This window comes from Tachypleus tridentatus, chromosome 12, assembly GCF_004210375.1.
Source record: "Tachypleus tridentatus isolate NWPU-2018 chromosome 12, ASM421037v1, whole genome shotgun sequence".
Taxonomy (NCBI): domain Eukaryota; kingdom Metazoa; phylum Arthropoda; class Merostomata; order Xiphosura; family Limulidae; genus Tachypleus; species Tachypleus tridentatus.
In genome coordinates, this window is record NC_134836.1 from 23,044,890 (window position 1) to 23,058,488 (window position 13,599).

Below are 13,599 nucleotides of genomic sequence, written 5' to 3' on the forward strand. Positions count from 1 at the left end.
AACTTCTAAATCTCAATTATGAGTTAATTAAATTCTAGGCTGTTTGAAACTGTAATACAAAACAATATATACATTTGAGCCTTTAAGATTATTTCTACAGTTGTGTGCAAGATGGAAAATTAAAGCTGTGTTTGCAATGTTTAATAATGGTAGTAGTTTGAAACTGATACATCTTCAGTAACTATTCTGAGGTTTATACAACTAAATATTTAAATTATACACAGCACAATGTTCACAGAAAGCACGTATGGTTAGAAATTCGTAATTTAACATCTATCATATACTAAACAGTAATATCTCAATATTCACTGTTCATACAGTTATGTATTTATTTTGTGTTTCATACTAACTTTCTCCACTTTTTTGTTAAGTATTATCTAGCCTTAATTGTTGAACACGATTTATGGAACAAAACTTCAGAAAGAAAACGTATGCATGACCAGTTCATGTGATGATTAATTTAAATTTAATATTACCACGTAAAAAAAAGGAAGTACCACACAAGTAAAGAGGTAGGTATCCCAAAGTTTTTATTTGTTGAAATAAAAACGTCATAGAATAACTATTGTTACAAGTGTCTAATTTATCTATTTTCTACTGTACAAATAAGATATACTTCTACATCTGTGGATTATAGGCCTAACCATATAAATAATTTCAGAGTTGGTAATAAACTCATTATAATCATGGTATGAATTGTTTATTCAGAAAATTAGAAATAAATATTGTAGTGTGTACAATAACAGCATTTTTACCATTTGTTTTCTAATGTAATTCTGTATAAAAGTTTAAAATACTGTAAACAAACTGTACACACATACATACTTTAGGTTAAATACAGATTTCCTGTATGAATTGTTAAAACTTTTATTTCCATTTGTCTTCTTTAAACCTTCACTAGACTCCTTTTCTATATCAGTCTAACTAAACCAGTAACTGTGGTTTATATGTAAATGTACTTTACATACTGATAGAAACATTGCATGTCAGTACTGTATAAAGTAAGTTGTAGTTTAATGTTTATATGATTTAAAGTACATGGTAGATGATCACTTCCTCGTGACTGTAAGTTACAATAAATGAAGTAGTAAACATGGAACTCACTTCAAAACTTGTAAAACATTCCAATATATGTAAGTGTAAAATTTATCTGTACAAGTTTTTATAACAGTTATTTTCTGTAGAAGAATTCCTAAGTGTTGAAACACTCAAACACATTAAATTAATGAATTAGTTAAATGTTTATGTTAATGCTTTTCACCACAAGTACAAAATATAATTAACTTTGAGCTAGAGTACACCTGTCAGTGCTGTTAACTTCAGTACACCTGTCAGTGCTTGCAGCTGCTGTTAATAACTTCAGTACACATGACATTAAAATAAACTCTTAAGATTCAACTGCATACAAAATTTAATGGCATTGACATTATGTGATTTAAATAAAAAATGATTGCTTGGAAGAATATCTTGTATGTTCAAAGATTTCTTTTACTGGTGTTACTAATTTGCCCGAAACTTTCGTATCACAAACTGTTCCAATTTGTTTCAGAGTTTCCTGCAACAATAAATATTTAAAGTTATTTCTACTAAAGTATTTTATTTAATGTAGTAGATAATTCATAGAAAAAATGTATATTTCAGTGTTGTAATTTGTATAATTACCACACTGTTAAAATATTTAAGAAGCACACCCTTATACAAGATTCCTGGCAAAGTTATTCTTAAAAAAACTTGTGGGATTCCAAGTAAGTGCATTTTTAAAGTTTCCCACTTTTCATAATAAAATAATACTAGCATGGAGAAATTTGTTGGTCATTATTCCTTTATTAATATATAGTAATGTTTTTTCTTAAATGGAATTTGTCAGTTAAAAACAAGTCCACACATTTTGTTTTAAACATTAACAAGGGTCATAAACTGTTAAACAAACTTATAATGTTATACAATTGTTAGAAATATAGACTGTTCTCTGATATTTTTTATCAAGTTTCAATTCATAATTGAAAAGTTAAAATATTTTGATTGAAATTTAAGGAACACAAAAAATCATTCTGTATGTAATATTATATAAATACAGCTAGGTTTTAAAAGTAATTTTAATCATTTTTGAATATTTTCTATTTTTGAAGTCCGTACATTGATAGAAGTGTGTAAACAAACTGTCTATATTTGATTTAATTTGCTGTGATTATGGAGGGCTAAATTTGAAAATACTGCTTGTAAAAGTTAGTAATTAAAACTGAAAATTACTACACTTACCTCACAATTAACTAAAGTAGAATAATCACCATTCACCTCCTCCTTTTTGCATGATGAAAGGAATAGTTGCACTCCTATTATTAATTTAAAAAAAAACATTTTGTTTAGTGTTGTTAAATTAACTTGTGGTAATACTAACACTCCTGTCAATGGGATTTGTTATAAAAAATGTGATCACTTTTAAATAGTAAGAAAACAAAAATGCAGCTCATCCTAGACTTTATTAGTCAACACATGTACGGAGATAGGGTAATGTACTACCTTGGATCTGTGCAGTTTTAGCAGTAGTCTTTAAATCCATGCAAAGTTGGGAGAGGGCAATGTCAGCCTTCTGTTTCACTCTCTCACACGCTACTAGCTCAGCCTCACTATGGAATTTGGATGGTTGCATTTCAAGGAAATTCATGAGTAATTCTATACCTCCACTGGTGATAATCTCCTGCTGGCAGTCACAGGATACCGCCATGGTGGCCATTATTGTTGCTACCTGATGAAATAATATTAGTTTTAATGAAGAATAAATTTGTTGATGAACATTTCAGTGATCAAAATATTAAACAATAATTCTCTTGTGTGTGTGTGTGTGTGTTATAAACATTGTTGATAATACTTTAAAAACGTATGCAGCGTTTAATTTTTTTTTGTAAAAATTACATTTCCTCAACACTGAAATGTGAAAATATACGTTCTAAATGATATAATAATTTTCAACATTAATGTATTAGATTTTCTTACCTGATCTTTAATAAAAACCGAGTTATGCACATCACTATGGTAACAGGCTGAAACGAGGACTTTTAAAGATTTGTATTTTCTCAATACAGTACACACTGAAGTATGAAGTAATGATAAATTAGCAAGAGCTGCAGTAGCCAGTAGAATGATTTCTTTGTTAGTTGCCCTCGAAGCTAATTCTATATAAAGAAAAGTCATAAATTAATCATTATTTTCCCATTAGTTTTGAAATACATACAACTTATTTCAGGGCATTTAACATAACGTGTTATATTATTGAACGAGTTCTTCTGAATTACTTGGCATAAATTAATGCAAACAGCAAACAATAATAAGATTAATTTATTTCTTCAATAAGTGAATAACGTTTGTTATACTTACAAGGTCATGTTTAGTTGCAGGCCTAACTTCAAATAAAACGATTCAGGTAACGTAGGTAAATAAGTAACAATTAACATCTGCAAAAGCTTGCATAATTTTAATCACAGATGCACTAACCCTAGTTGTCAAACTCGCGTCATTCACTCGATGATTCTCATATTTATATCGTACAACTTTTATTTACTGTGCAAAAATTATAAATCATTGCTTCATACGCTATCTACCTAACAAAAACTTAAATAAAAATATTACAACAACAGCTTAAGACAACAGTAAGAATGTACTAAATACACAAATTAAAACATTTGAATATTTATCCACAATAATAGGAAAACGTTATTTGCAGCTTACCTGTTAAAGAGTGTACAAGTTTCTCCATATTTTTAATAAACTCAGATAGGTTTGAAATACTGCTGACCATCAAGGGAGAAGTTATTTGAGTTATTAATCCAGCCACCTCACCTCGTAGTTCAAGGCTTAAAAAGTTGTCACAAAGGATGTTGGTAATAATTTTAATTCCTTTGGCCTAAAAAGTGTTTTATTCAAAATATTTGGATAATTTCTAGACATTGTATTTGAAACAGTTATTTACAAACACGGATTTCATTGTTGTTTCATTATTATTATTGTTATGTAAGGATAGTTTAGTGCAATATATTTTGTTTTTACATTCAGGACCGGCGAAAGGGATTTAGATTTTAGGTGCACTCTACCGGGGTCTGTCAAAAATTAATCAAAAGAGTCCTGCACCATGAAATCTGTAAAATGGGACTCAAAAAATGTTTGTCTAGGACCTGCGTCCTTTAAATACCCAGGAGCACAAGTCGGCTTTCGACGGCCCTGTTTACATGTGAAAATTAATACATGTAGTAGTAACGGTAGTAATTGTAGTATCCCCAAATACTAGCAGAACTGATCTTTCCTACGAAAAAAAAAAAAAAAAGCTAATTTGTATCATTCATTTTCACTGAAAACTTAATATTTTAAATTTCTTGGTATGTAATATACACTATAACTGTAATTCTATGTCAGTAATTATGTCATTAATCCAATGAAAGTATACACCACCTCTTCCATCTGTTGAACTGCAGAAGGAATACAGCACAAGATAGTCAACACACGAAGAATGGCTATATGAAGGTGGCGCCAATTTCGCTCTGCACACAATGCAACTAAAGTTCTAACTCCACCAACCTGAAAATTAATTACATTTATTACTTTAGAAAGAAACAAAGGTGTGTGTGTGTGTGGTACTTAACACAATTTTCTGTTTAATCTCAGTATAAGGTTCAGAAAGAGTAATCAATACAGCAACAACAATTATTGAAGCAGGTTTTGCAGTATATGATGGACCTTGCAGAAACTCATAGGTTGTGCTAGGTCACTGTCACAACAGGTTATTACTACCATTAGAAGTATCTCTAAAGTATGTAGTATGCAACAGTACAATAATGAAGCAATTTATATTTTAACTCTAAAAATTGTTCATCTCAAGATTTGTTCTTCTATAGAAGTTAACATGATATTATAATTAGGACCGCTTACAAGAAGTAAAAAAAACAAAAAAACTTCAAAGGAATAAATGCTACCAACGATGGTAAACTCACTTTTACTATGTTCTCACACATACGTTCTCCAATCAGACTCAAACTGATAAATGTTGCAATTGTTTTCTTGACACAAAAATTGTTTCTGCTTTCTTCGACGCCCTCTACGACGATCTGAAACATGGAATATTCACTTTAACTTTCTAGTTAACTGAGAAGCAAATTTTAAGACTGAGTATTTGGTTCAATATTTTGGCACAATTATTTTAGACAATATTCCTAAAATAAGAAATAATATTACTAGTTTTTTTTTAACGTTATCTCAAATATGGAATGTAGCTCGTAAATTTATTCAAAATATTGGAATCTTTGAACATTATTCATGACACAGCTCCCTTTATCAAATTAGGAGCAATGCAACCATATATTTGAGATTTTCTTATTTTGCACTGAACAAATAAATTTTAATTCTTCGTCAAAACAAGTGAAATAAATCTGAAACTTAAAAGTGTATGTACATGTGAACATAGCATCTCAGTCAAAATATATACATTTTATAATTATATTTGATGGTATCGACATCTAAAGACAGTCATTTTACCTTTAATTCTTTCAGGTAAAGCAAGTCTGTGAATCGTTCAAAATATTCTCGTGTCTTCTTCAGACATTTCAAGATTTCTTCTGTAAGATTTCTCTTTTCATTTTCAAAGTCTCTGTGAAGAAAACTGCAATTTAAAATCAAACATTAGCATTCTCACAATGTACGTTGTTAGGGTTAGGAATGGTCTTTCACCATGATAATGGCATTCGCTACCTGACATGATTAATTTTAATGTTTTACAGGTTGATTTGAATTAAATTTAGTATATTAAGAAATACGTTTGGTCACTAGTGGCCACTTACCCAGCATATAAAATAACCTTTTATACGCCAATTCGATTTATATAGAAAAAAAAGGAAATACTTATGCGGATTTATTTTCCCTTTGCATATCAGTTAAATAAATAAATAAGTCGTAATTCTATTTATAAAAATGTAAAATTGAACCCATCAATTTATTATTATTTTTATACGTCCATTTTTTTCCTTGTGTTAGACGAGTTTAAGTAATACCTTGAAAATTACTTTTTAAAGTAACAAACACATGAAGAAATCTTCTGAAAAATAAAAGAAAACAACAATGTATATCTGTTATGGAATAATAAGAAAATATTAACTTACGTTTCGCAATGTGCTTCCAATTGGCCACAAGCCTTCCAAAGTTGATTCTGAATCTAAAAACACAAAATCGATACGCTTTAATATAAGGAAAACTGTGTTTTGCTTTCCAAATTTACTGTGTTGGTAATACAATAAATGTATGTTGATGGAGCAAAGTTAACATACACACCTTAACAACGTCAGTTTCCACACTTAGGGTGTAATTTTCGCTATTTTCAACTAAAATACGGACGTCACTACACATCTGGATGGCATTGGATCTGAATTTCTCCCACTGACCCTTGTTGATATTCTTAAGGGCATGAGTAAAGTCTGTCATGATATCTTCGATCCTATCTTGCAGAGTGGCTATGGCGTCTATATCAAGAAGAAAATATTTACCTTTGGTATAAACTTAAAGTGTTATTCTAAAATCACTTTTATTCCATTTTATTTGTAAACAATGCAGATTATGCTTATCATTTTGGCCATACTGTTCTTTGTTTGCTTAGAATTTTCGCCCATAGCTGTCCTGAATTTCAAACTAATAAACTGAAAAAAAGGCAACTAATTAACAGCACCAACTTGTATCTGACTGAATTATGGGATTTAATTGTCAATGTTGCAAAGCATCCCCGGTTCAAAAGCGTGGAGTGAGCTTTACACCAACGAGACACGAACCTTCGGTTTCTTATTTTGACTCTGCTAACTACTATATTACGCCTTGTTAATTACGGGAAATTTCTACAAAACTGAGTAATTTTATACTATGAAAATAACATTTTTAATATATAAAACCCCGCAGTGGCACAGCAGACAAACAGTACTAAAAACCTGGGTTTGATAAATGTGGTAAGCAGAACATAGATAATCCTTTGCACAGCTTAAATGTATGTGTGTGTTGTTGTTGTTTTTAATTTCACGCAAAGCTACACGAGGGCTATCTGCGCTAGCCGTCCCAAATTTTTCAGTGTAATACGTAACTAGAGGGAAAGCAGCTAGTCATCATCACCCACCGCCAATTCTTGGACTACTCTTTTACTAATGAATGTGGGATTGACCGTCACATTATAAAGCCCACACGGCTGAAAGGGCGAGCATGTTTGGTGTGATGGGAATTCGAACCCGCGACCCTTAGATTACAAGTCGAGAGCCTTAACCACCTGGGTATGCCAGGCCATAATTTAAATATCAACAAATTTAATACATAAGATAAAATAATAGGACTAGAAGCATCTTGGACGCTTCAATATTCATCGCTAAAATGAACCTAAAGATATATAATTGATATTGATATATGTACTTTGCTGGGAAAGCAATAAAAGGAAATATTATAAATATGTAAATTTTCAAGTATATTAACATGATTCTAACTATTAACTGACAACTACGGTAAATGAAATAGACAAAATAATTAGTAACTTACTCAACGATTTAGAGACGACTAACGTTCCCAGCAAATCAGGATTACGGGCTAAGCAGTTACTTTGTAAAGCACTTAAAGACTCCGTTTCTGCTTGTAATCGGATATCATTTAACCACCGTTGAACACTAGAAGATTTTATACGTGTAAGTGACCTGTCCTTTGGGGGAACCAGTAAATTTCTAAATTGGCACGATATATCTTTACCCAAATGTACATTATTCAAGATTTTTACATCTTTATCTTCTGTTGTTGCTTCATGTTTTATCACCGAGGGCTTGACTAATGGTTTACATATATATTTTGTTTCCTCAACATTTTGTCGCTTGAGGACCTTGTTGGTATAATTCTCCTTTAGGGTTTCATCAACCATCAACTGTTCTTGAAATTGTTTTACAAATATGTTTTTAGTCTGTGGAATACTCAAACCACCATCTTGTTGAGGATGTGCGTTTGTAAGTTCTCTACAACAATCAATGTCAGTGTTTAAACCTCTGCTGAAGTTGGTTTCAGTAGATAACATTTCTTTATTGCTATTAACTTGTAACTTAGTAACATCCTTACTGTTCGTGGTTCGAGAAAACTGATCGTGCACACGGTTTTTTGAACCATTTGAAGAATTTGATGTAAAGGACTGGCAACATGGATATGAATAATCATGTGCGCTGCCACCTGGAGATGTTATTTTTATCCTATCTGGCAAAACGTTTCTTCTAGGAACTTTACCTATTTCGTGACAATGTGAGTTCTGACGGTCCTTCAAATTGAGCGCGTCCTTATTTCTAACGGTAACTTCTTCAAAAGGTGAAGACGAAACAATTTCAGTAGGGTTTCCAATTGTACTACTTTTAGCGATACACTTTGTTAAGACGTTCGTTTTTGGAGTGCTGGTATTGAAACGTATATTGAGAAATTCATCAACTTTTTGTCCATGGATTGAAAGATTTGTCTGTAGATTCTTTACCATACTGGTTTTAGTACTTGCAGTTGGTTCCACGCGGCGCTGGAGAGTTGTTCCGCGAGGTGAAGCGTATTTGCATAATACAGATTCTGATAAGTTCTCACCACAATCAGTACAGATAACTGTACAATTTTCTGAACTTGGTAAAGTGAGATTATTATTTTGAAATCTAGCCGGAGCCTTGGAAGATTGTTTATCAATAAAGCTTCCGGTTCTATGGACTTTTGTTTCGTCATGATGATTCTGTTGTTGACTGAAACTAGCTGGATAAAACTGGAACTGATGGCTGTTGAATGTGGCGGATTCAGCAGTGACGGAATTTTTGCGTTGTTGAATTATTTGCTCGTGTTTTCGAATTGAATCATACATCTTCAATGGCCTATAGTGATTTTGATTTGAAGTTCGCCGAATAGGAAAATCTCTCCGGAACTGAGTTTTGAGGAACATGTCGTTCTTGGAACTAGAAGACAACTGAGACAAGTTCACGACAGTATAGCTTATTTCTATGTAGAACGGATCGCAGGAACCGCTCACTTTTGGAGCTCCCACGGTTTACAGCCTCGTAAAAAAAAAATAATCTCTGAATAGAAGCATTGTGATTGAACAGACAATGTCACGTGGTATGGCGAAATGTCCTATATGGTTTGTTCTCGTAAACGACTTAAAGAGTCATAAAGAATATACTCAAGTCAAGTCAATCATTCAACAATCCACCATCCCGGTTAAACCAAGTCGACGGTTTTGCTTTCGACAAAGTGGCCGTATTTTTTACTTTACACTGCATTTTAAAATCTTCTTGAATCCACTGTTCAAAAGTGGAGCCAATAAGCGACCATCTTTTTATTGTCTATCAAGTCACGCCTATACAATAATTATTGGATTGAGGAATAATTCGTGAGCGTTTTTTCAAGTTAAACAAATATATTCATAAATGAAACGCTTTCGCAAAATATTTCATGTCATTTGGTAGATAATTTTTTGCTCTAATAGATGGTGTGTTTGATTTTCATATGTCTGTAATTTTTTCTTTCATTTTCAGCTCATTAAATGGACTGTCAAGTGGACAAAATCGAGCATTTTCGACACCATCTGCTTTTCGCATTTAATTTCTTGCAATTTCGTTTAAAACAATGCATACTATATACCTAGGTATTACATGAAATAAAGTATTATAATAAATGTTTTGGGTGTAATGTGTTCATGCATTCAAGTATTGTATAGTCTTGCATGTAATGCTTGAATGAAATTATTTAAAAACGCTCACGAATTATTCCTCAACCTAATAAATATAATCATGATATTTTCATGCACCAGGGTTTTTAAGAAACAGACTTAAACATTGATCTAAATTATAGTAAAAAATTAAAATTATCCTGGAAAGTAATTTAGCTGGTAATATTTATCCACAATAATTAAATACAACGAACTAACGTCTGAAAAATGAAATCTGTTGGGTAGTTTTCTATCTCTATCGTCACTAAACAACTGTGTTCTTCATACTTTGGTTACTGAATCTTATGGCTAGTTATAATCGTTCATTTAAAGCGGTGTATGAGATTCCGCCGAGTCTATTTTTTTCACAATAAACAAAATCAGGCTATAGAAGCTGTGAGCTGGGACATGCCTTACAAACAGCCTTACAAACAAGCTTACAAACAGTCGTAGTTCGACACGATCGTTACGTTTACAAGTCCGCAAGAAGCAACAGTCAACATTGAAGGAAAAGGTTCAGAGCAACAAGACTGTATCTGTTGAAGCCTTCTCAGGGTACGTTTCCTATACACACCCAACACAGGGTTCGTACGAGATTTATATTCCTTTGAACGTCCAAGGAAATTATCTGTCCGTTGTGAACAAACTTCCGGTTCTTTTTTGTTGTTAGTCGAGTGCATGAGAAAAGCTTTTCCTTTAGCGCGGTGAATTATTTAACTTTTTCTTTCCTTCAGTATAAGGGAAAGTATACAACCGATCTTTCTCAGGTTTGTGTGTGTTTGTCAGTTCAGTATAACTGTATAAAGTTCTATACACCATTTGAAAAAAAAAAAAAACACAACCAAAATAACATTGGACAAGTTCAAAAAGCTATATCATTCACGTTGAACTTAACTTTAAAAAAATCACATTTTTCTCTAATAAAGTAACAGATTCTGTTCAGAGTTGTGTACCTTAAGATTTTAAAACATATACATACACGTGATGCGAACACAACTTTGATTCGAATGAAAGTACCTTAAAGACATGAGGTGTGTTAATAAGGTAGAAATCACGTCATAATATCTCAATTATTCAATTGAAAGAAATATTGAATTTTTATCAAGACATATTATTTACTATTTATTGAACTTAAAGCGTGACTACGAAACTATCATAAAACTGTATAAATATAGTGTTTTTTTATAGTATATCTTTAAATGTTAGTATCTAAAAACTGGGGCTAAACATTTTGCAGTAGTTAGCGTTTCGGAACATATATCTCAGATTCTAACCTTCGAGTCCCCATGGATTAAAGAAAAACCCAATAACTATCGCCTTCGCATAACTTTGTGTCTGTGAGTGCGTAATAAATGTAATGGTCAAATTCCATCACTCAGTCAAATTAAAGTAGGCCGCGGTTGGCGGTGGGTACTGTGGACTTGCTGTTCAGTTAGAGACAGCTCTGAGGATATTAAAAACAAAGTAAAGTACTAATTCAGAATTTTGTCATAGTCAATTTGATAAATTAAAGCTTTATGTTAGTGTAAACGTTTCTATTATAGAAAAAAAATATTTGCGAATTAAACCTTCATTGATAGTACTTTCTACTTGGTACTGTAAGTTACGTACAAATAGCTAAACGTAGTATAAATATGAAACATTAGAAACATAATGCTGAAAAGTGTACACATGCGTAACAAAAGTTATTACGAAAACCACACTATGAATTAGTAACAGAAACATACAATTAAAAAAACTGTTTTGTTAAATACCGTCTCATAATAAGGAAAATTATATTAGGATGCAGTTACAATTTTATGTATAAGAACCAACCACTGGTAGCGGGTTTTTAAACGTTGAATATCTAGGTTGTGTTATTTGCCTTTTTCACAATTTACCATTTACACAACTACTGTTCTTCCCACCTTTAATGATTAGTATCTCTGACAGAACCTCTAGCATCGCAGTGAACAAATAGCACCCATTTTACCAAAGAATAGCGGTATTCAGTGATGACGAGAAACCCACTTGTTGAGCATATGCAAAAGGCTCGTTTGGGCTGAAAACACTTTATAAAGAGCTTCGGTCGGTCATCGTCAGGTTCACGATGACCGAAGAAGGTCGAAACGTTGTTCGCTCTTTTATGTAAAGTGTTTTCTCAGCCCAAACGAGCCGTTTTTGCATATGAATAGCGGTATTGACCGTAGCTTTATAATGCCCATACAACTGGATGGCCGATCATGTTTGGTGAGACGAGAATTTGAACTTGCTATCCTCAAATTATGAGTAGAACGCCCTAATCATTTAGCCATACCGGGCCAAATAAAATTAGTTTTATTAAAAATATTTAATAATTTAAATTTCACCTTAGGTAGAGATAGGAGTCCAAGTACCCCCCAGTGGCTCAGCGGTATGCCTGCGGACTTACAACGCCAAAACCCGGGTTTCGATACCCGTGGTGGGCAGAGCATAGATAGCCCATTAAGTAGCTTTGTGCTTAATTCAAAACAACACCAACAACAAGTTCAGGAGTTGTAGAAATTCGTTTCTGGAAATTCTTTCTTGAAAAAACATAAATAAAAGGTGGCAGCACCATATATGTCAAACGACTGGTTTTGAGCTGGTAGTGAAGTGGCCCTTTGAACTGATAATAGAGACTTGCGTATAATTACCAGGGAAAATCGCTGTAGTACGGTTAACATAGCAAATAAGATGCAGACCCCCCAAACAACAACAACTCAAATTTGTTTCGCTGTCTATAATAAAAAGTCATACATACAGACGATATGTTATTGTACTAGAGACATCTTGGCAAAAATCGATAGTTTAAATTTTTGTGATAAGCACGGTTTATCTTTAACTAAAGTACTGTCACCTTTCATACAATCTTCAATAATGATTTTACTGAAAATGATTTCAAAAATTACACAGTAGATATGGAATATGTATGGCTTTCTCTGCCCTAATATTGTATAATTTAACGCAAATCTAAGCATTCCAACTTTCAAAAATTATCATTTTATCTAACACTAATGCAATGTTTTAAGCTGTATTTTCAACGATATAATTTAGTTGTTTGTTAGAGGAAGTTGCTAACGGTGATGATGCAATAACCTGGAAGCTTCGTCTAATATCCAGAGTCGATGGTGCATTCTCTATGGATATAAATATTATGTTAGTGAAGTTGGTTCAGTGTTTGTAATGAGAGTTATCGCGCCTGTTGTGTTGATCAGTTTAATGGTAAGAAAATTCTGTGAATAAATTTATGTCTCTGTCAGGCGTATATTAGTCTTGAAGTTTGCGTTCAGACGTTGTTTATGAACTTCAACTTTTATCAAAATTGACACATCGTGTTTTAAAGGTTATAAAAGAAATGAATTCGTTACTGTTACGTAGATTTAAGAATTTCGTTACATTTACCAAGTAATTTAATTAAAAGAATCTGCCAAGCTATGGAACTTTGCAATAATAAACTCCACTCATTTAGTTGTCTTCCACGGTGTGGTTGTTGACTCACTATAAATCACGACTAGCTTGACTAGTATAGGATATAAATAACTTTCTTCATTATAAACTTGAATACTTTAACACACCTCTAAGTAGATAACCTTTCACACTCGATTTTATTCAACTCTACCAAAAGCTATGTTGGTGCAATCACCACAGTGTGATCTCTAACTCTGTAGAGATCACGTAAGTAACGTGGTGGTCATAGGACATAAATAACTTTACATAAACCAACAAGTCTAAACACGTATCACACAAAAGATATTTAAAACTATCTGTTATCTTTCTTCAATTTCTATGTTAATTTTCCTTTAATTATTCTTTCGCCCTCTATACATTAAACTGGTCATATCCACTTTATCTTCGTAAGACTTCTTTCAATTCCAGGTAGT

At 32.4% G+C, this 13,599-nt stretch overlaps 1 protein-coding gene across 2 annotated transcripts; it reads right to left on the minus strand.

Annotated features, from left to right (window-relative positions):
• Window positions 1-514: 514 nt before the first annotated feature.
• Window positions 515-10,655, minus strand: LOC143235175 (protein inscuteable homolog). 2 transcript variants are annotated; one of them, XM_076473068.1, is made up of 11 exons: window positions 7,549-10,655; window positions 6,313-6,500; window positions 6,144-6,196; window positions 5,524-5,635; window positions 4,983-5,096; window positions 4,444-4,569; window positions 3,727-3,901; window positions 2,995-3,173; window positions 2,521-2,746; window positions 2,260-2,333; window positions 515-1,555 (listed from the first exon to the last, which is right to left on the minus strand). In XM_076473068.1, the coding sequence occupies exons 1-11, from the start codon at window positions 8,951-8,953 to the stop codon at window positions 1,436-1,438; spliced, it is 2,772 nt and encodes a 923-aa protein (XP_076329183.1). In that variant the 5' UTR covers window positions 8,954-10,655; the 3' UTR covers window positions 515-1,435. The 2 variants fall into 2 exon arrangements, with proteins under 2 accessions (XP_076329183.1, XP_076329182.1); XM_076473067.1 differs by having other exon boundaries at window positions 5,524-5,647.
• Between the last annotated feature and the right edge of the window lie 2,944 nt (window positions 10,656-13,599).